Genomic DNA, 24,108 nt, shown 5'->3' with positions numbered 1-24,108 from the left:
TTTTCTCACGGTCTCTGTTTTGCCAAGAATTCAGGAAGAGCTAGGCTGGATAATTCTCACTGTTGGAGGGAAGCCTCAGCTGACATCTGGCTGCGGCTTTAAAGTGGTCATTGTCAGCGGTCAGCTGGAGCTGCAGGACTCTGAAGGCGTGGCTGGGCTGGGCGACCCACATCCAAGTGGCTCATTCACATGGCGACACGTCTGTGCTGCCTCTTGGCTGGGTCTCTGTTCCTCTCCTCGTGGGCCTCTCCATAGGGCTGCTTGAGCGTCCTTAGGACATGGCGGCCGGCTTCCCCCAGAGCAAGCGATCCGGATCAAGGTGGAAGCCCCAAGGCCTCTTGTGACCTAGCCTCAGGAGTCACATGCTATCCCGTCTGCCATATTTTATTGCCCACACAGGGCCGGTCCTCATCCAGTGTGGGAAGGGACTTTGCAGGGGCATGAATATCAAGAAATGAGGATCCTTAGAGCTATCTCGGAAACTGGGTAGAAGAGGTGATTAGCCATCAGAAAACAAAGCTTCAGACTGAGACAAAGCTATCCCCTGGCATTCATCTAAGAGTGGTTGTGAGCTCTGAAGCCTGGAAGAAACAGTTGTTGCCAAATAGGACAGTGCTTCTCTGTGAAGAGATGGCCATCTGGATGGAATGTGCCTTGTCACCAACACCCAGGCCCAAGTTCTCTCCCAATGGAGAGAACTATGAGAAATGACGCTTTAACCTCCCAAACGGCACAGCCATCCCATGGGAGGCCAGACCAGGGTCCGGGGTTGGTTAAGGCTTAGCCAGCCTATACTTGTCTTTGGGTTCCTCTGCTATATTGAGGCGCCTCAGGTCCTGGGCTAGAGCTCCAAATGCTTGCCTTTGGGTCTGTCTGCATCCTCTCTGGCATGTCCCTGGATTCAGTGACAGCACGTCTGCTGGTTCTGATGCGTCCTCCTAGGGGCACCTGTGCTCTGAGAAGCCTGGAAGAGATCCATTCCTACAACATGCCTCGGGGAGTCCTTTCACAAGGTTAAGAGTAACTGTAAATGAGAAGGGCGGAAACTCCGAAGAAGACTGGAGAAATGCACAAGAATCACATATTCCTTGGCTATAGACTTAATAACAAGCACCCTTCTGAGCTGGGGAAAAGTCCAGAATGTGTTTACATATCCACTTCTTATTCAGTTACTGTAATGCTTTTAAGTGATCAGATAAATTTAAAGGGCCACAAACAAGAATTATATAAAATAATAACAAATACTTAATGGTAATAATTGGAAAAAGGGAATGTGGGGATACATATCTATTTTTATTCATGGAAAATAAGTAATAACTTTGGAGGTGATAGGCAACATTTCTTTTTCCTTTTTTGATTGACGTCGAAATTCCTGTATTTAATGGCTTTTATACTAATTTTCTTTAAAAATTTTGAATGTTTTGCTTAATTAAAGTGTGGCTAGAAAAGATCTTTTCAGTTTCTATTTTCAGCACAGCGTCTTAAATCAAAACCCCAAATATGGGTCTAAATGCTGCTGAATTGTTCAACTAAGGACTCCAAACATTGTTATTGAACAAATGTTATTACTTTTTAAACATGGCTCTATTTTTAGTCTACAGGCTGAATTTATTTGTTTAGTTATGCAAATGATGATTTATTACCAAATTCTTATCACATTAATTTCAGCTTACCTCCACTGATATCTTATTGTCCACTAATTCAACACTCATAAATTCTATGAACATTTTACCTTTGCTTTATTAATAATTTTCGTGCGATTGGGAAAGAGGGCTTTAAGCTGTGAAAATACTCAGTATTGGATATGAATCTAGAGTTGGCCTCCGAACTGTAAACTATTTCTTAGAAATAAATGAGTCCTTTAAAAATGTTAAACCTCTCTTGTAGCAAACCGCCATATTGCATGAATTGTAGAATATACAGCTTTTCACATTTAAATATCTCTGGAATAAGATGCATCTTAGAATCATTTGCTTCTTAGGTTCCTTGAATACGGTACGTTCATACTTGGGGTTTTAGCCAAATACTCCGGTGGCCTGGAAAGGGCTGCGGAGGACACGTGACGGACACCACCAGGGCAGCTCCTACTCCCCACTTCTGTTGAGGATGTCATTTATCTACTCCCTACACTTTTCCTCTTAATACAAAACGATAAAACAAAGTGTCCCCTCGGAAGTAATGGAAATGGAGCTGCTTTTGATAAAAGAGGGTGATTTTTTTTTTATAACATATATTTTTTTTCCTCCATGGGTCTAAAATTCCCAGGAGCTACTGAGAAGTTAACTCCTGAGGTTGGATAAAATGGCCTTTGATCTACCTTTTCCTTTTATATGAAAGTCTCTCAAAGGAAATTCTATAACAATAAACCTTCTTTCTTAAAGTCCCTAAAACACAATTCACTATAAAAAAATTTATCTTGGATTGTATCTTGTATCTTGGATTCTAGCCAAAAAAGTTTAGTTCCTGAAGTACCAGGTCCTCCTGACAATGGCCTCACCCTTCAAGGACATGGTTAAAACCATGACAAGGTTGAAATAGTTACACTGGAGCATGGCTATAGTATCTGGAGAGCTTAGTGTAGATTCTGGGTACAGGGAGTCAGAAGTTATACTTTGTAATAGGCCATTATGATGGTAGTTTCTCCTCGTTCCATGTATATCTATTTAATTGCTGAGTTCAATATTCTTTGAAGATATACTAGTGAATAATGATTAGAGTTAATATGTATTGATAAATTAATATGTGCATGGCTCTAAGTGTTGGATTTTTTATCTGAAGCAAAGACATACTTCTTTAGTGTCAATGCGGGAATGTTAAATGCTCTCAAAGGTAGGCATAATGAAGAAATTTAGGTTTTCCGGTAGGGTAACTCATATACAGAACCTGGAGATGAGAGACCTCCAGAATTAACTTTCTTAACATAGATTGGACACAATGTGATCGATTATTGCTCCAAACTTACTTTTAAAAGTCACTACTTAAGGGCTTCCCTGGTGGCGCAGTGGTTGAGAGTCCACCTGCCGATGCAGGGGACGCGGGTTCGTGCCCCGGTCCGGGAAGATCCCACATGCCGCAGAGCGGCTGGGCCCGTGAGCCATGGCCGCTGAGCCTGCGCGTCCGGAGCCTGTGCTCTGCAACGGGAGAGGCCACAACAGTGAGAGGCCCGCATACCGCAAAAAAAAAAAAAAAAAAAAAAAAAAAAAAAATCACTACTTAAGGTTTTTGGTAATACTTCATGTAAAATTATATTCTTTAGAAAATATATTGCACAACTTGGCACAAAATCTGTTGCCCTATAACAACTGATACATTTGCCAAAAGGTGGTGGAAAAGGTAAAGATTCAATCGCAGCAGTTATATGTACAAATACATATAGGCTTTCACAGACATTTTTCATTGTACCAGCGTTTGTGTAACTACTGCAAAATTTAGTGACTTAAAACAGTAGCCATTTTATTGTTTTCACTATTTTGAGGGTCAGGAATTTGAGCAGGGCTCTGCTGGGTGGCTCCTTTCTTCTGTATGCCAACCGTGGAGGTCACTGAGAGGTATTCAGTGGGCAGATGGGCTGGTCTGGAGTATCCAATAACACCCAGCAGGATGCAGCAGGGGATGCTGGAAGGCAGGACCTCGCTGGGACTGGCGACCAAAAGACAGACACAGCGGCCTTTCCCGCAGTCTCCGAAGGAGTGGAACTTCTTATATGGCAGCTCAGGGCTACACAATAGTAGGTTCCCAGACCTCAGGAGAAGAGGCAGGATTCCTTATAGCTTTACCTTGCAAATTCCAGATATTCTGGAAAATCCTCCACAGTCTGTTTTCCAAAGCAAGCCCCTGTGGTCAGCCTTGATTCAAAGCGTAGGGAGTTAGGCTGTACCTCTCAAGGGGAGGTGAGCAAAGAACATGAGGCCAATTGTAATCTACACACAGCCAGACCAGAAGCACCCGGGCACAGCAACTACCACTAGACATTCTTTTCTGGGATGCTTACGGCTAGACGGACAGCATTTACTTCTGCAACGTGTTCTGGTCCTCTGCCATTGGATGATGACTGCAAACTAGACTCCCAACTAAAGGACTCCAGCTAGATTCGTGGGGCCTACTCCTGCCCTATGTTTTCTTCACTAAGCCGTTATGACCAACAAGTCTTTTGTGTGTGTCAGGTCTATTTGTGTGTCTGTTACTTATTAGTTTTAGATCATTCGTGGATCGTAGTAAAGTCAGGGCTGCAAGGGATGTGGAAGAGAAAATCGGGTCCTATTTGATAGGAAATTTAGGTTTAAAGTAGCTGTGTGACCTGTCCAAGGCCAGAAACTGATTAGGGGCAGAGCCACAGCCATAGTGCTTGAAGACAGGCAGTCCTGATTTACCTGTGGAATGGGCATCCTGTTCACCTATCCTCCTCGCCCTAGAAACAGCCCATCGTCCTTGTTGCGGGTCTCCTATTTCACCACGAAACATTTAGAAAGAAGCTTTAGACGTGTACGTCGAATCTGTCTACTCAGCCCACAGTCTGTAGAGGTGAGCTGAGCACCCACCGGGCTGCGCACGTGCAGGCATGGCCTCCTCTAGCCGGAAGGCCACAATGCGAAGTTTACAGGAGTCACTGGTTCCATCGTGCTGTTTCACCTTTAGGCACTTCTAAAGCACGTTTTCCCCTGCTGTCCTACCATTTACAGAACAGACCAAGGGGCTGAGGATTCTGAGTTCTTCCTCCGAGCACAGATGCGGAGCGGGTGTTAGTGAAACCATCCACGGATGCAGGTGAAAGTCTGATGGTTATTGCTGCTTTTGCTCTTTGGATGAGGTAGCAGACAGCTTCGACTCTGTGGTCCGCGGGGACTCCGGGTGGCTGCCCAGATGCAGTCTCGGTAGCTCGGGGTTTCTATTGATGTGCGGCCCGGTCACCACCAGCTTTGTCTTCTGCCACACGGCCAATCCGTCTTCCTCCCGGACCAGCCGGGAGAGGGGGAGGGATGTGGACGGGACTCGCCCGCAGACGGCGACGCCTCCTCGGACCCCGATCCGCCCCCTGGGCACGTCCGAGGCCGAGGGAGGCGGGCCTTCCGGGGGGCAGAGCGGCGGGCGCGGCGCGCGGGGCCGGGGAGGCGGGAGCGATGGGCGGGCTCGGGAGCGGGCGGCGGTCCCGGGGCCGCGGGCTCCTCCCCGCCCTGCGCCCGCCGCTCGCCGCGCGCAGGCAGAGCGGGCTGGGCGCCGAGGTGCCGCCCAGCGCCCTGGCCGCGGCCCTACCCGGGCCCTAGCGCCGCCGCCTCAGCCGGAGCCCGGAGCCCGGAGCCTCGCGCCCGCCCGCGCCCGCCTCTCCGATGGGCAACCTGCTCGGCGGGGTCGGCGTGCGCGAGCCCACCACCGTGGAGGACTGCGACTCCACCTGGCAGACGGACTCGGAGCCCGAGCCCGAGGAACCGGGGCCGGGCGGCGGCGAGGGCCCGGGGCGGGAGCCCGCGCAGCCCCCGGAGCCCTCGGAGCCCCCGGAGCGAGCCGGCGGCCGGCCCCGCGCCAGCCCCGCGCCCGACCGGGACGCCGAGGCGGCGGGCGCCGAGCAGGTACGCGGCCGCGGGGGCCTCGGGCCGGGATGCGGGGGGCGCCGCCAGGAAGGGGGCGGGGCCTGGGCTGGGGCTGAGCGGGGCGGCTCGTCCTCCCCACGCCGTCCCGCTACCCCGGGACCCAGGCCTGCGCGCGGAGGTCGCCCGGGGCCGCCCGCTCCCGGCCTGGGGCCTGAGCGCGGGCACGACGAGGCGGTCCCTCCGGGCAGAACCCAACTTGGAGGGGTGTCTTCTCTGCCTCCGCAGACGGGTGATGGAAGGCGGGGTGGGAGGAACCTGCCTCCGAACAGAGGGCTGTGAAAACCCGTCTAGTGCGTGTTATTGGTTTAAAAAAAAAAAAAAAAAAAAAAAAAAACGGAATGAGGTGGGACTGCGATGGAGCAGCGAGCCGTCTCCCTACGGCGGGAGTCCCCATCCGACGTTAAAACACCAGGGTTCCTGTTCCAAGTCAGGCCTTCCAACCCAGGAGTTCAGGGCACGCTTCAAAATTCCTATTTCACCCAGAAGACTTGTTGATCCAGCTGTGCTTAAGTCATTTGCCCACTACAATTCGGAGGAAAGGTTCGTAAGGAGATAAATACCCCTTTTAACCTCGGATGGACTGAAAATAATCCAGAAAACTTGAAAAGGAGGAGCTGCGTGGCCAAGCCTCTGAAGAAGTGCGCCTGGCGGAGCTCTGACCTGCTGGTGGTCCCGGGTCAGGCCCTCCCTCCCACCAGCCATGGCGGGGATGAGGTGGGAAGTGGAGCCCCGCCAAATCTGATGTAACCACGGGCTCTTGGATTGAAGAATCAGAGGTATATTTTATAGGAAGGCTGCCTTCTACATCTTGACCATCATCTCCTTTTGGGTCAGGAGGAAACAGCCTTAGTGCAGGCTCTATGCTATCCAGGTCATTTCCATCAACTGCAGTTTCAGGGGTGGGGTATGGTGGGAGTTCCTGTTTTGAGTCCCCACTTTAGAGAAAGCTGAGGCTTAGGAGAAGCTTGTCCAAGATCATCCAGGGAGAGAGAGGTGCAAACCCAAGTGTGCCTGTCACCAACCAGCATCAGGACTTCTGACCTGCTGGAGTCGTGAATGTAACTCTGCCCCTTGCTGCTGGGCCATCTTGCCTTGGGAACGCAACCTCAGGGAAGTATGAGACACTGTATTCCAGTGTTTTTCTCTTCCACTTGTCTCCAAATGAAGAAACCTTCTGAAGAAGTTTGGGATGTCAAAAAACACCCTCTCAGGTTCAGTCCAACTAACCTGGTCCATCTATATAAAACAGTTTTATCATTAATGTTTCAATCAGTTAATTGCAACCCCAGTAAATGGTAAATGGCCCCAATGCTTCCTTTTCCCCTTTAATGATTACGTTTTCTTCTCAGTATCACCATGTAACTTTCTACGTTTTAATGCTGCTTCTGACTGTCCACCTCAGCTGTTCCCTACACCCCACTGTCATTTGCAAGAACTACTGGAGCTACCTTTAAAGTCTATCCCAGACTGACTACTTCTTACCAGCTCCATTGCTGTATTATTCCTAGCCCAACTGAATAGCTGACAAACGACAGTGCCATTAACTGAGAGATGGGGAAGTCTAGGGGGAAAGCAGCATCCGAGGTTAAGTCAAGAATGCTCTTGGGGCTTCCCTGGTGGCGCAGTGGTTGAGCGTCCGCCTGCCGATGCAGGGGACACGGGTTCGTGCCCCGGTCTGGGGAGATCCCACATGCCGCGGAGCGGCTGGGCCCGTGAGCCACAACTACTGAGCCTGCGCTCCGCAACGAGAGAGGCCACAGCGGTGAAAGGCTCGCGTACCGCAAAAAAAAAAAAGAATGCTCTTGGGTTTAATATCTTATGAGACATCCAAGTGGAGTTGGTGAGTAGTTAATTACGAGTGGAGCCTCAGTCCAGGACTGGAGTCGTCAGCATGTGAGAGTGGAGGTATTTAAAGTCCTGGGAAGATATGGGGTCATCAAGGAGCGTGAGAAATGTGGTCGAGCCCTGGGCACTCTTCCACTGAGAGCACGTGAGGAGGGGGAGCGAAAGATGAGGCTGACCAGGGGCGACCGATGAGATGGGAGGGAAACCGGGGCAGCTGCGTCAGGTGACAGTGTTTCAGGAAGGAGAGGGGTTAGCTGACCCCACGCTGCTGGGAGGTTGCCTGAGTTGAGCCGCGAGAAGGATGCTCGGTGAGATGGAAATTTGTTAGGTGACATTCACAAGAGTCCTTTGGTTGTGGATGGAATGCGGAGGATGAAAGCCTGGTTGGGGCGGTTCATGGAAGAAGAGGAGGGGGACAGGGACTCTGGTCAGCTCTCCGGTGAGGCTTGCCTGTCAAAGGGAGCGGAGCTATGGATCTGTCATTCAGATGGGGTTTGGGGGCAGTTCCAATTTGTGTATGTTTGTTTTGAGATGAGAGATACTACAGCATGTTTGCTGAAGGAAATGACCCAGAAGACAGGGACACTTTGGTGGCACAGGAACTAGGAATAATATGTTAAGGAACAAAATCGGTGGCTGAGCAGGTGAAAGGGGGTCGGATAGAGAGACCAAAGGAGCGGGAAGTGGGGGGGGAGCAGGGACACTGCCTGCAGGTTGGCACATTTAGAGGATGGAGGAGGTGGGCGATCCCGTGATGATGCTGGGAGATAGGCAGGGTGTGAGTCATTCTCCTCATTTCAAAGATGATCAAACTAGGATTCAGTTCAAAGCCTCACAAAGCAGCAGCAGACTGAAGACTCAAGCCCCAGTATCCTGACTCCCAGTTTGGGGCTGTTGACATGACACCACGGTTTCTATAATGATCCTTCGCATTTGGTGGAGCTGAAACTGATTCAGACCTAATGAGTTAGACTTGGAGCCCAGAGCCTGGGGTTCGCATTCTGCAGCCGCGGCTGGGCTCTGGGTGTTGGTGAAATTCCCCGAGCCTGGGTTACCTTGTTTCTAAGATGGAAGCACTCCTAACGGCCTGCCAGGTGTGTTCTAAGAATCAAAGGAAATAATATATGTGCTCTGTACATGGAAAAGCGCTTTCTATACCCATGTCAGATGATGAGTCATGGGTTGTAGCTCAGGCTAAATAGATTCAGAAACCTGCTAGGCGGAGCTATTTTGAAACGTGTGGCGAGGACCAGAACGTAAGCTTTGCCTTGCTTATGTAATGTGACAGAGTAGCCAGTGTTAAACGCCAGCGAGTTTGGTAAGTAGCTCCGTACTTGTAGTAATAGCGAGCATCACGCCACTTCAGAAACGTGTGAAAACTGCTTAGAGGAGGCCAGTCTGTCAGCACAGATGGGGGCGGGGGCCGAGGAGAAAAAGGTAGGGGCAAAGCTCCTAATGAGTAATCAGACCTAAACTTTGTCATCTGTTTCATCATTGTCACCAGTCTTGTTGCCCTTCTGCGTGACACTGGACCCAAAGCACGTTCCTGCACGTCACAATAGTATTGATACACGGAGTTAGAGAATGTGAACTGATTATATTGACCTGTATCTTATATTTTCAAAATTAGGTCATGGGGCTGGGAGTTTTGTTTAGAATTTAAATAGTGTGAGTAAACTACCACATTTAAGTTACTACAATGTAACGTGAAAGTCATTCTAACTGAGAGCTTTTATTGCTTTGTGTGTATATATTTGAAATTTTCTAGCTTTTATCACACTGTATTATCACTGAATTAATGGAAGGTTATTCATACCTTTGTGTACTTGTTATGGTGCTGTAAAGGGTGGAATTTAGAAAGCTATTTAGTTTGTGTTAAAAGCGCCCTCTCCTTGCATTAATATTACTTGACTTCCAAGTACAGCTAAACATTGCAAAATTAATGACAATTTTCTTTGAGGAATTGATTTATTATCTTAACACTTTTTTTTTTTTTACTGTTATGTAAAGTATTCTAAAATAAGCTTGGTCAAAGAATCACTTGTGTAACCTCTGGTAAAATATAGGTCTTGAATTCATTTTAAGAATTCTAAGGTTTTAAGGTTTCTAATGGATACCGATCCATAACATTTGGCCTCTATAGGCTTTTGGTGAATAATAAGGTTTTTTTATTTAGTGAAACACCTTAGGGCAAATGTTACTGGCTTCAACTCAGGAAACGAGAATGCCAGCAAATGTTGCTAGTAAGCATTATTAAGAGGACATTTATAATATCTTCATTTATCTGGACATCTTGACACTTTTCAGGCTTTCTTTATAGATGTTCATTATTTTAAGTTTGCTCTGGAAACTTCTTGGTGAAATTATCTTGCTTCAACATGTAAATGGAATTTCATTTTTTTATTTTAGGGGGCTGATTCTACTGAAGTATCTGCCAAACCAAAGAGAAGTTTTTATGCTGCGAGGGATTTGTACAAATACCGACACCAGTACCCAGTAAGACGATAGAATTTTTTTTTTCTCAAATGTAAAATATTTCCCTTCTGTTTTTGTTACTTTGTGGTGCCAGTGAGCAAATGTGCCTTTTTTTATATGTCCATATGCTGGAGATTGATTTATTTTTTCCTTTAGCAGAACTTCAAAGATATCCGATATCAAAATGACTTGAGCAATCTTCGTTTTTATAAGAATAAAATTCCATTTAAGCCTGATGGTGAGTAATCTGCTACCTTGGTAAAAAGCAAACTTTAAATAGTAGTACCGCTAGTCATTCTTTGTTCATTCCGTGGTCAGTGCATTCATTGTTCATTGACTGGCTTTACTCAGCCCTGCCGTCCACTGTGTCTCCAGAGTCCTAGACCCTTGAGCTGTGAGCATCTGCTCAGATTCTGGGGGAGTAGCTTGAGGGTTAGCAATCCTTCCCACCACCTGTTTACAGTGGCGACTACTATCTGAGAGGTAGCGGGGGCCATTTTTGTGAGAGGAAAAGAGGAGATTTTGAGAACCATAGAATACTAGATTATTAAGGAACCATAAGGGAGATCAAATTCAGTTTCCTCATTTTAAAGATGAAGTTGCTGGTTCTTTTTTTTTTTTTTTTTTTTTTTGTGGTACGTGGGCCTCTCACTGTTGTGGCTGTTGTGGCTTCTCCCGTTGCGAAGCACAGGCTCCGGACGCGCAGGCTCAGCGGCCATGGCTCACGGGCCCAGCCGCTCCGCGGCACGTGGGATCCTCCCGGACCGGGGCACGAACCCGCGTCCCCTGCATCGGCAGGTGGATTCTCAACCACTGCGCCACCAGGGAAGCCCGAAGTTGCTGGTTCTTGATGACTGACTTTGATCATAGGCTTGGATCTGGGCTCCAGAGTTCGGTGTTCTTTTCACTGTGCCAAACCCGGAAAATCTTTGGAACCTAATTGAAAGGTGGTTTTTCTATTAGAATAATCTTTCCTGTCGATTTTCAGATTCAAGGTCAGGGAGCTAGAGCAGCCCCGGTTCAGCGTTCCAACATCCCAGGGAGGGAACTGCAGACACTGTAGATCTCCACGCAACTCTGTCAGATATACTGGCCCTCCTCCACACTCTACAGTTGCCTTGCCAGGATCTTTCCTAAACCTTTAGTGAGAGGGTGCAGTCTCCGTGGTAATACGCACGATTCACCCAGGCACCAGGCCGTGGTTCGTGGTGGGCGTCCTCATTTTATCCAGGTCAAAACAGAAAGCTGGCTGCTCCCCGTCCGCTGAGCCCGTATCTCTGTGTGGTGACCAGATGGCCCTGGCTGCTGCTCTTTACTCTCAGTGGAAACCCAGCCACATCCCCAGCAGTGTGAGTCAGGGAACGAGGGTCATGGATTGCAAAGCTCTCCGAGCGGCAGGACCTTGCATTCTTTGATGAACTAACTGGCTGAAGAATATCTAAGGAATTCCCTATATTTGTGCACTGGCAGACGCACCAGTTGGAAATTAGGATGTAAGAACATTGCCGCAATGGCCAGATCCCTTTATCTTTAGTTGATTTCTGATGTCCCAGAAGTCTGCCCTATTTTGGAAGGAGCCCTCTAGATAAAAATGCCTTGTTGTATTGACTAATGATAGAAAGGTACTACTTTATTTACTAACTGAAATAGTATTAATTAAATTAGTTAGTTTTTTAGGACCTGGAGTAAGAAAACCTTTTGAAGAAATGCAATGATAGATAGCTAATTGGACTCTGATGTGAATTGTCAAAAATTTTCCCAAGGGAATGACTTCAAAATATTAAAACCATTGAACATAGAGATAATGACAGTATTTAACTCAATTACTTTTATGTTTCTAACAGTGAACTTATTTTTGAGGTGGTAATTTAGAGCAATAACTTAAAGCAATGCTTTAATTTTTTGTAATCTTTATCACAAAAGTTATTTGGAAATCTTATAAGACTGGTGGAGGTCAGAAGTTTCAGCTAAGGTCACATAAAATGTTATTCTAGTTTATTATATAAATTACATCAGCTCTCACTTTCCTTCCCAGTATGTGTGAACACACACACACACACACACACACACACACACAACACCACGCTTGCCAGTAAGCATAAAGCTGCAACGATGTATGTTACTTACTAAGTAGGAGGAGGGATAGATGGAAGGGGAAACAAATGGGAAATTATGGAGGTAAATGGCTTCAACATGCTGATGATTAAAAAACAGCCTTTTACCAAAAACCCTGAGTGTGGACCTCTAGTACAAACTGGTGATCTCTGGAGGAAACGAGAAGGAGATGAGTTACGTTTAGAAAGATATTAGGTTGTTGTGTCTCTTCCTATAAAATTGACTAAATGGCCGCACAGTCAGTTGTGACTAGACAGATTTGGGAAGCAGAGGATTTTGCCGTGATAAGTTCTTATAGGAGAAGAACGGGATGTGGTGAAGAAGGGGACTTAACGTTTCAGAACCAGAAAGACCTGTGTTCTACTCCTGGTTTTGTTAGTGTGTGACTGAGCAAATCACACCGTGTCCTCAATGGTAAAGCGGGGCTGGTGACGCTGGTTTGAGACAGTGCTGGGTGGATTCGGCGGGCAGGCTACACCCTGTGTAATCCCGGCCCCCGCCACTAGGAGGCGCTCACCACCATTTCCTTTCCCTTTTCTCGCCTCCCTTTCCTCCTTTTCCCTGCTTCTCTCCTTTCTCTTCTTCCCATCTTTGTCTCCTTCCTTTCTTTTTGCCTGGCATACATTTCATTTTCACTTGATCTAGTATTTCAAGAACTCTATGGCCCTCTAGGGCAGGGGTTGGCCAACTTTCTCTGTACAGAGCCAGAGTAAATATCCTCAGCTTTGCGGGCCACGCAATCTCTGTTGCAACTGCTCAACTCCCCTGTTATGATAGAAAGTACGTGAATGGATGTGCCTGGCTGTGTTCCAATAAAGCTTTATTTATAAAACAGGTGGCAGCCCATAGGTTGCCAGCCTCTGCTTTAGAGTAACTGTCCAATAGTGCTTTCTCCGATCTGAGGTGCCATAATTTTTTTTTAGAATTAGACTTATTACATAACAGAGTGTATGGCATAGGGTATTCATCTTACAAAAGCATTGTTGTTGTGTGCTGTTGTTAAGTTTTAACATAAGGCTTCAGCAATTCACTCTTAAAATGCCTCCAACGATGGTTTACACGTCTGGTTCATGTTCTAAATCTTTACTCTTTAGGTGTTTACATTGAAGAAGTTCTCAGTAAGTGGAAAGGAGATTACGAGAAGCTGGAATACAGCCACACCTACATCCAATGGTCAGTCGTGTGCTCTCTCTCGCACCTGTTTCATCATGTGTGTCTCCCAGGCAACATTAATATAAAAATATTATTTTTCTAAAACGTAGGCTTTTCCCCCTGAGAGAACAAGGCTTGAACTTTTATGCTAAAGAACTAACTACGTATGAAATTGAGGTAAGGCAAGCTCATTTCACTTGGTGTGAATTAGCCAAATAATATCGCCATTTGATGGCCCTGGTGAGTCCGAGTCACCCAGCTGACTTTTCTTTTTTCATTAGGAATTCAAGAAAACAAAAGAGGCAATTAGAAGATTCCTCTTGGCTTATAAAATGATGTTGGAATTTTTTGGAATAAAACTGATCGATAAAACTGGAAATGTTGCTCGAGCTGTTAACTGGCAGGAAAGGTTTCAGCACCTGAACGAGTAAGTAAAGCCCCGCGGTGCGACCCGGGCTGGGAGTGGTGTTTTCCCCGGGTTGGAATTCTCTATGGTTCATAGAACAAGCAACCGATGGACTCAGGAATTTGAATTCAAAAGCTCGTCTGAAATGCATTTGATTCCTGTTCTGTATTCTAAAGCAAAACAAAGCAGCAGCCAACAAAGAATGACATTCCAGGTAGAAACGCGGCTGCTCGGTTTCAGAGCTGTTTTCTTCATCTCCGCTGCCCCCGGCCAAGTGTGGCCTCGCTCCCTCTTTACACCACGTTGCTTGGCCTTTGCGGTTGTTGTTTGTGTGCACTTTCCCAGACCCATCCCCTAGGTGGTGAGATTCTGGTAGTTCAGCATTGCTCCTTAGGCACAGTGCCTTCTTAGATTCTATCTATGAATTAAGCCTAGGACGTATAAAAATCATTTCATAAGACTGACAAGTACTCATACATTTTACTACGAGAGAGGGAAAATTAGAATCTTCGCCATTTAGGTCAAAACCAGAAGCCCATTTTTGGTTAATAAAGCCAAACACCTGGAAGAAAATTTTACCAGTTTATTGGGAATTGATTTGCTATATTCTTTTGCTTGGATATTTATAACTTTCATTAACACTTAGGCCCAAAGTTGGTTATTTTCATTATTATTTTCTTTGCATGCAAACTGGCTTTTTTTTCTTTTTAATTGTAGGGTGACTTATGAGCACTGGACTATAAAGCCAACTTTAAACATTTTTAGCACATTGTAATTAGCTGAACTGGGCAAGTACTAAGAGAAGAAAAAATTAAAACTAACCTAAGAAAGTTTTCTTTGCCCCAAACAGAATTTTTTGCATTGATTAACTAAATTTTTTGTGTTTTCCTAGAACTTTTATCTTGCTTGGGTAAAATGAATGTGAGTACAATATTAATGTTTAAGCCTTCCATTTACTTTATTAGTTATAATCAATGCTGTTAAAATGGTAGCTTGCACTAAAACACGCAGGATATGGGCATAAAGCTTTATGATCTTGACTAGAAGACCCATTAACTCGTAACTCGAGTTCACTTTGATCTCTGTAGAGCATTTATAGCAGAAGTATATATGCCTCTGCCTAAGCAATGCAGGTAGCTATCTCTGGACAGAGTTTCTAAGCACCTATGTCAGACTGTCACAGAAAGCTGTGTGCAAGTAGCCTGTTGACATGAAGGACAACAGAAGGCAGCCTTTGAAGAGGATCTGGTAGCATCTCGTCTTCCGTGTAGCCATGACTATCGTTTTAGAGAATCTCCACCTGGTTTTGTTTTGGTCGGAATAGCAGTCATACTTAGTAAATGTTTGTTGAATGAATAATGATGAACAAAACAGGTTTGTCTGCCTAAATCCTCCTTGGGGTTTTATTGTCAGATCCTCAAATTAGTAGGTGGAAACCGCCCTTCTGAAGGCTTTTGTTGAATGATCTCCTAGCTTGGGACGGGGAGGGGAACCTGACCCTTACTGCCCCATCCTGCTTCCTTTCTTTCCACCATCATTTTTCTTTTCCGTGGGTATTGCTTATAGCTTTTATTCGTGTTTTAATCTGTATGACATCTTGAGTTTTTCACAGTAAGCAGGGAACTCAATACATTTCTAGTAGCCCAGCGGATAAAAAATATTGAATGAAAATCAACTGAAATAAAGTTCAGTGAACAAGTGACCATGACTAAAAGAGGTAAAACATTTTCAAACATGAGAGTACAGATATATAGACCAACCGCTAAGATGGATTTCCAATTTTATTTGTAATCACCTTGGATTACGGAGCTGTATTTTAGACCCTGGAATCTCCTGTCACTTTTACTTTCCGTCTCCTGGTTGTTGGCTTTTGTGTGTCCTTTCCTCACTAACCTGCTCTTCCTGACAGCTTCAACCCTTCTTACCCTTAACGCTGTCTGGAAGCCCAGCTTCTCTCTTTTATCTGCCACGCAACCCCAAAGTCTACTCACAACTCTAGGAGAGTGGGGTTTTTTTTTTGTATTTCTTTGTGACATTTATTTCAAATCATACTGAAACACCCAATTTCTTTCTTGTATAATTTTGTTTTATAATCCTGATCTTCATTCTCTTTAACCCAAGTGTTTGTCCTTTTCTACTGTTATGTAAACTTTTTAATTGGAGAACGTGTTGATACAGATAAGCGTGCACAGAAACTTTATCTTGGTCATTCATCCCGGACTGGATATGTGAAATTGAGCTGCTTGCAAACATAGTAAATTTTGTTGTGTCGTGTATCTCTTCTTTGGGATTTTTAAAGGAAAACATTCTTCCGCTTTTCCATATCTCTCTTTCTCATAGACTCATGAAGCAGATGTAGGGATTTTACCACCAGGTTTTTAGAATATGCAAACTCTACATTGGATCAGTCTTGCTGATAAAGACATTGTCTTAACTTCACTCAAATTTGTATTGTCTCAAAAGACTGGTACTTCCTGACTATTAAAAAATACAGATTCATAAAACTGAAATGTATCTGTGCTATGTTCTACCCTTTGGCCTTCAAAGAGTTGAATAGTAAGAGAACACTATTTTGGTAAACATCCAGAAGGCTGGAGATAATGAAAACTGCTGGAGGTGTCATTTCTAGTGTCTGGTGAGCCCACATCATTAAGGGTTTAGTTTTGTCCAAACTAACTCTCTTCTTAAAATATAAGGCCATGGAACCACACCCTTCCATCCCTCAAATAATTCAGTATCCTTCTCCATGCTTCCCAGATAAGTTGCTAGTAATTCCTAAGTGAATACCAAGCACTTGTGGAAGCCAAGGCAGGTGTATGTGATGCTTGTCTAAAGTTCAGTGTCTGAGGTATAGACAGGTTTGGGGAAGTGAGGAATAAGTGGTACAATATTGGGTGAGTAACTAACCCGGGTAGTAAAGCAACTCTTGGGCTGAGTGAGGTGGGGGGGGCAAGATTATGAATCGTGACAAAATAGGTTTGGAAAGCTTTCATCTGCTAATGGCTTTAGTTTGGGGACAAAAAAAGAAAGATGTTAGTGCAATCGGGGGAAAGAGGAGTCTTTGCTGTCAATGCCATTAGAAGCAAAATTTTAAATTCTGTGATAGGGAAAGAGGAGGTGAGAGAGAGGCCACAGACGGAAGAGAATGAGGTGATTAAGTTGGGATAGGTACACATATGGTAGTCCTTAGTACCAAATCTGAATAATACCAATACCAATAATTATATTGATGTTGAATAGTGTCTGAAATTTATTGAGTTCCACATGCTCTGCATACATGGCAGCTAATTTGATGCTTACAAGTGCAGTGAGGTGTGGGCCCTTTCCCCCATGTTACAGATGAGGGTACTTGAGCCTTAGAGGTGCCATGATTTCACGTAGCTGTTGGTGGCACAGCTAGGGTGTGAATTCAGTTCTGACTCCACTTATTTGCTCTGCTAAATAAGTCAGTTCTGCCTCCTTTGTCAGAATTTTTCTAGCAAGGTAGAACGGTTTCTGCTGCTTTCCTTCTGAGCTGGTTGATATGGCGGGTTCTGCTGGCCCGCTGACCCTGTCAGTCGTACACTGGTAACCAGTGCTCAGCACTGTTTACCTGTGACAGGTACGATACGTTTGTGTAGTAGACAGCCACCCTCAGTGTATTTAACAAACAAACAGCAATTCGACATCCGTGGGAATACATTTAAAATCTAAATGGTTTTCAAGTACGAAGAACTAAAGGAAAAAGGAGAATTTATTTTATGCGTTGTAGTTTTACACAGATTGGCATTACACCGAGGTTACAGGGGTTTCACATCTTCTTTTTCATTCTTCTTAGCGGTGTCTACTACGACTTTTAGCAACGTCGTTACAAGGCATGTTTTCCCAGCCTCCACTTCCATCAAAAGTAGTTTCCCAGTGGTTTTTATGCCCCCCGCTTTCCGCCACCTAATTTTCCTCCTTCGTTGTATTCAATCCTCTTCCAGGTCTCAGCACAACTATTTGAGGATCACTCGTATTCTGAAAAGCCTCGGCGAGCTTGGATATGAAAGTTTCAAATCTCCTCTTGTAAAATTTATTCTTCATGAGGCTCTCGTGGAAAATACCATCCCCAATATTAAACAGAGCGCCCTGGAGTATTTCGTGTACACAATTAGAGACAGAAGGGAAAGGAGAAGACTCCTGCGGTTCGCCCAGAAACATTACACGCCCTCGGAGAATTTTATCTGGGGACCACCCAGGAGGGAACAGCCCGAGGGCAGCAAAGCCCCGAAGACCCCCGCCCCGCCCACCTCGGGGCAACACAGCCAGACGTCTATGCACAAAAAACCCAAGGACTCCAAAAATCCCTCTGCAGCTGTGCGTGTAAATAGCAAAGCCGCCGAAGACAACAAAGTGGCACCCGGGGAGGCGGGGGAGGAGACAGACTGGCCCAGCTCGGAGGCCGGCAGTGAGGCTGCCAGGCCAGGAGACGCCGAGAGAGAGGGTGACGCCGCCAGTTCCAGTCCTCAACCAGAAGAGACAATTGCTCGGGCGCCGGAGAAAAAGGAGAGTGCGTCTCCCTCTGAAAAAGATGCAGAGCGTGCCAACCGTAACAAGGACTGTGCAAGTCCCGGAGAGACAGGTTCCCACCATGATGCACTAGTACAGTGAATTGTCAGGAAGCCCACAAACCCGTGTGCGTGAGGCACAGAGGCCACGTTTCGGAGGGTCGCCGGCTGTTGTAAGCATTTAGTTGTCGCTTGGTTTTGATTTTGGATGACAGTGAGTTTAATATTTAGCCAGAAGTCTGCAGATGGGACCCAATTAATGAATGTATTCTGTGACACTTCGGGGATGTGAGTTTTCGAATCCTGTACACAACAATTACTTTTAACTTATTTTCAGTGTATCTTGTAGTCTTCGATATAGCAAATAAATTCTTTGGAGCGACTCCACTCTACATGAAGAAAACCAAGAGGATCATTTCGTTAGGTTGCCACCCCTTTGCCCGATTTGTGGATTCCTTTTTTTTTTTTTTTTTTTTTAAGCTGAGAGAAAGAATTTGGTCTTCTCAGATGTATTCGGAAGAAATTGGGAGTTTTTTCATTACAGCACCTCAGCAAGCTTATTTTTCGTTTCTGGTAAGTGGGATGGATGTTCTTGGGGAGATACACCTGCCCTCCCCCGTTTGCCGGTCCTGCTGTTTTTCCTCTTCCCCTCTGCGTTCTCTCCCTGTTGGCCACCTGTGTCCGCTGGCATGTGCATTTCTAGTGTACATTCGGAAGGTCTACCCACAGTGACATTTACATGGCTTAGAGGACACTGTCGGCTGTATTATTTCAAGAATTTGTTTTGTTTAAAATAATAAAAATAGTTTTCTGTGTTAAGTGCTTAAAAACAAATTTTGATGCAAAAATCCGAGAAGAGAATTTTGCCTTCTGTGGCTGTTCTGTACAAATTTGGTGCTTGTTTCTGAATGCAAATGACTAAAGAATTAAAAAATAAGAAAGGAAATTATTTGTTTCCAAAAGGCATGCATCTGGCGCTGGCAGCAAGGCAGTGGTGCCTAAAACCATGAATATCTCAGTGTTACGTGGACTCTGACATTAATATGGCTTAGTCCACAGTATATCTTTAGAAAACATATAATCTGCTGCATCTCTAAGTTGTCAAAGCTCGAAATTGAGAGCAGACTGGACATCCCATATATTCAGTTTTAGTAAGCACTGAATGTGTTAATATTGGGTAAGAGCAAATAACTTTCTTGCTTATACTATTATTACTAATTATTACACATTCGAAAACAAACAGTGTGGTGAGAACTTCAGAGCATACGTACAAATATAGTGAAAGCAATTCACAGAAAAAAAATTTTTTCATTTCATTTCATTTAGAAAGGAATTGGCTTTTGTGTGTTTCTTAGCCTCTTAAGGGAAGTTCTATTCACTTTAACCCTCAGAGAATTTTTACTATGTCCTATTTTTAAATCACATTATGTCATCTTCCGTAACCTTTATTGATCAGAGGATTTTTAGCAGAGGGTTTCTAGAAAATAAACACACAAGTGGTATGCTTTAGAAGGGTTTCATTGCCTTGAAGTTTACGTGAAACATCATTGTTGATCAAATCTGACTTATTTTATATGAATGTTAGTAACGCTGGTTTTATATATTGTATTCCAATAAATATAGAATATTTTCTCACTATCATCTCTCATAACATGACAGTTTTTGCTTTCTTCTGTTTTGTGAAGTGAGCATTAGGGTTTGGGGAAACAATTCTGCTTCTGCATTTCAATTTCTTTTTTTTTTTTTTTTGCATGGACCCTGTAATGGCCCCATGGAGCTCAATAAACAGTTTTACAGCTTAGGGCATGAGAGTAGGTTGTCACATTGGGCTGAATTGTAGGAATACGATTCATTTGGAATACCTTACCGACTTTGCATACATGATAAGGTGTTCACACCACTTTCTAAATGCATAATGTTAAAATTTTGTGACCAGCTATTAAAATATTAAGAAGTGGACAGATACTAAAATAAATGGATATAATCTGAATCACTTAGAAACTAGTAGTATATCAGAACCCTTAGGAGTAAAAATGTTTCATTCAATAATTTAACTTTTAGCATATTCCTAATTAGGGATTTGATTCGATTGTACTGTTTAATTTGAGAATATTTAGTCTCGAGGGGAAACTGCCTGGCTTCCACTTGAAACAGTGGCCTTTTTCTACCATGTTGTTTTGAAATGCATACGCACATGAAACAGTATGATTCCTACGTTTAACCTGTAAATGACTTATGAGAGAATTCTTCAGTGGAAACAAGTGAGAGGATGGCATTCCTTTTGCAGATAAAAATTATGAACGTCTAGAGTTGTTTTCTCTTAAGAATACTCTGTACATTCAGTAGTTTTAAAATAAGATCTATAGGTGTGTCTTTAGGTGTGTGTGTTACGACATGAAACAACCCTCTGGGTTTGACTGTGATGTTCTGTATGTTTAAAAACTACCATGTGCTTGCAGAAACTTACTAAGAAGCTGTTATAAAAACGCAGTGGAGCATGGCCAAATACCTAGCAACTTTATGGAATTTTTGTGAATATATAGACTTTATCATTGTACCATGGACTGTGAAGATACTCAGTATTGGCTATTGATAAAATACTAATTTGCATTTCAGGCAAATACATGTTACACCGCTTGGTTAGTCTAGTATATTTCCAATATTTTGTGCTTTCATATCGCAAAGGAGACGATATATGTGAAACTATTTTGAAATACTGTAAAGTGATATATAAGGACAAGATATATTTCTGTAGAGAAAGAGTTGATAACATTAAGGGTATTATACCATTATACATCCTTATGCTCAATCTCATAAAAAACTGAAAAGAATCATGACAGAACTGAAAATATGTCTGCTTTCTCTAAGTCAGGTCCAGTTCTCAGTTCAAAAATTATTTGGTATAGTTTTATTTTGAATTTTAGTTTTGAGAAACAACCTTTTTCAGTTTCAAGGAGAAAACAAAACTTACGACTCTGGAGTTACCAGAGAAGTTCTAAGATTTTTTGCTAAGTATTAAAAATATAAAGATTATGTTTAAAAATTACCTACTTTGTTTCTAGTTTTTACACTTTAACCTGACAGCAGGAATGCTCTGGTGAAAAAGGAAAAATACTGTAGTACAGTATTACGTTTGAGTTACTCTCTAAAAAATCATTTTAGAAAGTAAACTTCCGTATCAAGTTGTCAAAAATTGGTTGAACTGATGGAGAGAGAATGTTTGTTTAATTGTTTAAAGTTAAATTTCCCAAGTTTATAGTAGAGTTATGGTTGAGTGTATATCGACTGAGAAACTAAATCAAGCCAGTTTTTTTGTCTTTCTATAATTGAGGCTCTTCTAAAAGCTTTATTTTCTAACCTGAGAAAAGAAGGGTGTTCCTGATCTTGCTTGATTGTAATTGCATCTGTGGGTCTCTCAAGTTTATTTGGGGTGAGTGAGGACTCTTTGTTATAGGAGTAGTTTTGAAGATTTCTATTTTGTTTCCCACTTAAAAAAAAAGTTCCCCTTTTTTTTTTTTTTTCCTTTGGGGTATATCCATTAAGTGTAAGGTAGACTGAAGTTAGACAAGCAAGAATCATTTCAAATGTAGGTGCAGTTGTAGAAAATGATGGCCTGGGTCAGTAGGATCTGGAAAATTAGGGGTGTACAAAGGGTTGACTTCTTTCAATTTAGAATTCTTTAGTGTTTATTCCATGAGCATATTTGTTGAGTAATCTCTAGGGTAACAGCGAGTACACCCTGCCTCTTTGCCTGTTCCAGCCCACCCAGCAGACTGTGCTTAGGGACAGACCATGTTTTAGAAATTCCTTATTACCGAAGTTAATAATATAATAATATAGTTATAAATATGAATGCCTGGAGGTGTCCAGATGTGCCTTAACTACTGTGAATGCTTTTCATTCAGAAGTTTAAATTTTTACTCCATTATAAAATCTTGCCATAAGAAACATTCCAAACCGTGAAGATCAGTTAATTTAATGAAATTTACTTTCCTGCTTTTTCATTTTGGAGACATTTCCATTTGTATCAGTAGCATCAGTTCAAAACGAAGTGTACTAGCCACACCGTTCAAAAATGTGTTAACATTTGAGGAAAGAAGTAAGCAGGATCTTACAGCAGAAAGATTAACTTCATTGTTACATTTATTTATGCTTCTGCCTCATTTGGCTACACCCTGTAATTTTCATTGTAAACATCTCTCAGTTGCTACAAGTAATATTAATCTGTGGTTTACTTTTGCTTTTAGATACAGAGGGATGTAGAGAATGGAATTCTATTAGAGAAATGATTTAAAAGCTTAATTCCAGTAGATAGTTGGAGGAATCTGAAATTAATTTGGACTTTTATGCTGTAGTTTTGTTAGAAACATTTAAACAGCACTGTTCTTGCTTTTTGCCTAGATTAGAGAGAATGTGTTTTGTCATCTTCTGCTTTTTCCTTCATCTGTTGAGAAGTTTATTGTTTCAGTTACTTGTGGGAAATAACTTCTTAATATGTCTGTTTCCCTGAATTAAAGTGTTCATGTGGAGGATACAATTAACTGCCTCGTTTTATGGCCCAAACTCTGCCTGGAGGTTGAGTCCAGAGATGGGGAGGTGGCCGAGAGCCAGAGTGGGCGTCTTGGTGAAGGGGCACGTACACCGGGCTGCATCCTCTCCATTGGAGGAGGGGTCTCCGGAGCCTCCCCAGGATGACGAGGGTGTCAGACCCCGTGATCGCTGTCTTCTACTGGAGTTTGTGGAACAGTTACATTAACTGGAGAGATTAGTTGTGTAATAAGCTTTGGTCCTAAGAAGTGTCCAAGGTCTGCACTCACTGGTCAGATGAACACCTTTTTCATTGCTGGTGGGTTTAGTTTCATGTGGAGAAGAGGAAGATGACAATCGAAACAAAAAATTAGAAACAGGAACTAGAAACTCACTATAGAGATAAAGATGTCACTGACTGTAGGTTTGTGGAGAGCCAGAATTTCCTGGAATGAGGAATAGATGGAGGGTGATCTGCAGAAGCTCTACGGTGGGAACGTGCTCGGTGGGAGCCGTGCCAGGGAGATCCGGACTGGTGTGAACGGGAAGCAGTCCCATTCGTGCTCTCACCTGCAGCCTGGATTGCGCTTACTCCACAGGAGATGGAAACCTTTCACAGACTGAGAGAAGTAATCACACGATCCGCCGCCACCAGCTTTCATTTCTCTGCCCGTGCTTCTACTGACGGGAAGCGAAGTGGAGGCAGTGGCTGCGGAGACGGGAAGGAGGTCCCGCGCTAGGCTGTGTCTGTCGATGTGACAGTACAGCCCACGCCAGCGAGAGCCATGGCGTCTTCGTCGTGTGGCGCCAACAGTTAAGAGCAACAAACCAGAGCAAGGGTTTGACGAGCGTTTTGTTCTTTGTCCTTCTAATAAGAAGGTTGTGTCCTCGTTTCCCAAGTGAGCTGTCCACTCTTCTTCCGCGTTACCTAAGAAGGTAGATGGCTAACTGGGTCCGGTCACTGTTTCAACTGGGAAACTCTTGTGTCCTTTGTAGTTTGAGTATTTCAGGAAAATGGGTAGATTCTTAGAAAGCTGTGTGCTTTCCTTCCTACGTGAGCGCTGACTCTCCAGCAGCCGTGGGCCTCCTCTGTGCTCTGTCATCTCCTGCAGGATGAATTACAGAACGCTGTGCACGTCCGTGCACACCAATACCATGTGTATGTGGTAGGAGCTGTAACCAGTTTCTGGATCTGTATGGTACTATGAAACACTTATTTTATAATCCTGTAACTGTATGGCAGTGTCATGCCAGAAAAATGTATAAAGTGCAGTAGTGTCTGTTGTTTACTGCTGTATTTAAAAATATCGTTTCTGAAACTATATATTTAGAGTTCTGTTATTTTTAATAACTATTGCCAAATATACATCCTGTAAAACGACCAAAAGCCACTTCATCTTACTTACCATTTTAGCATTATGCTGATTTTGCATGATTAAAATATTTTTAAAGAGCTGGAACAAATGACTTTGCT

At 43.9% G+C, this 24,108-nt stretch overlaps 1 protein-coding gene across 3 annotated transcripts; it reads left to right on the top strand.

Moving 5' to 3' along the window:
* Positions 1-5,280: 5,280 nt before the first annotated feature.
* Positions 5,281-24,098, top strand: OGFRL1 (opioid growth factor receptor like 1). Of its 3 annotated transcripts, XR_010836198.1 has the most exons (8): positions 5,281-5,564; positions 9,840-9,926; positions 10,062-10,143; positions 13,115-13,193; positions 13,283-13,349; positions 13,454-13,599; positions 17,544-18,680; positions 22,625-24,098. XR_010836198.1 is itself a non-coding variant. In XM_059083055.2 (7 exons), exons 1-7 carry the CDS (start codon positions 5,325-5,327, stop codon positions 18,208-18,210), a joined length of 1,365 nt encoding a protein of 454 aa, XP_058939038.1. In that variant the 5' UTR covers positions 5,281-5,324; the 3' UTR covers positions 18,211-24,098. The 3 variants fall into 3 exon arrangements, 2 of the variants coding, with proteins under 2 accessions (XP_058939038.1, XP_058939037.1); XM_059083055.2 differs by having other exon boundaries at positions 10,065-10,143; positions 17,544-24,098; XM_059083054.2 differs by having other exon boundaries at positions 17,544-24,098.
* The last annotated feature ends 10 nt before the right edge of the window (positions 24,099-24,108 follow it).

This window comes from Kogia breviceps, chromosome 13 (genome assembly GCF_026419965.1).
Source record: "Kogia breviceps isolate mKogBre1 chromosome 13, mKogBre1 haplotype 1, whole genome shotgun sequence".
Classification (NCBI taxonomy): domain Eukaryota; kingdom Metazoa; phylum Chordata; class Mammalia; order Artiodactyla; family Physeteridae; genus Kogia; species Kogia breviceps.
Note: the sequence above shows the minus strand (reverse complement) of the source record. Positions and strands in the feature narration are given on the sequence as shown.

Bases quoted from the DNA above. Each gene is read 5' to 3' on its own strand.
- OGFRL1 (XM_059083054.2), top strand. From the start codon at position 5,325: ATGGGCAACCTGCTCGGCGGGGTCGGCGTGCGCGAGCCCACCACCGTG. The intron at 9,927-10,061 runs GTAAGACGATAG...TTTTTCCTTTAG, and splicing joins AATACCGACACCAGTACCCA to CAGAACTTCAAAGATATCCG. The intron at 13,350-13,453 runs GTAAGGCAAGCT...TTTTTTCATTAG, and splicing joins TAACTACGTATGAAATTGAG to GAATTCAAGAAAACAAAAGA.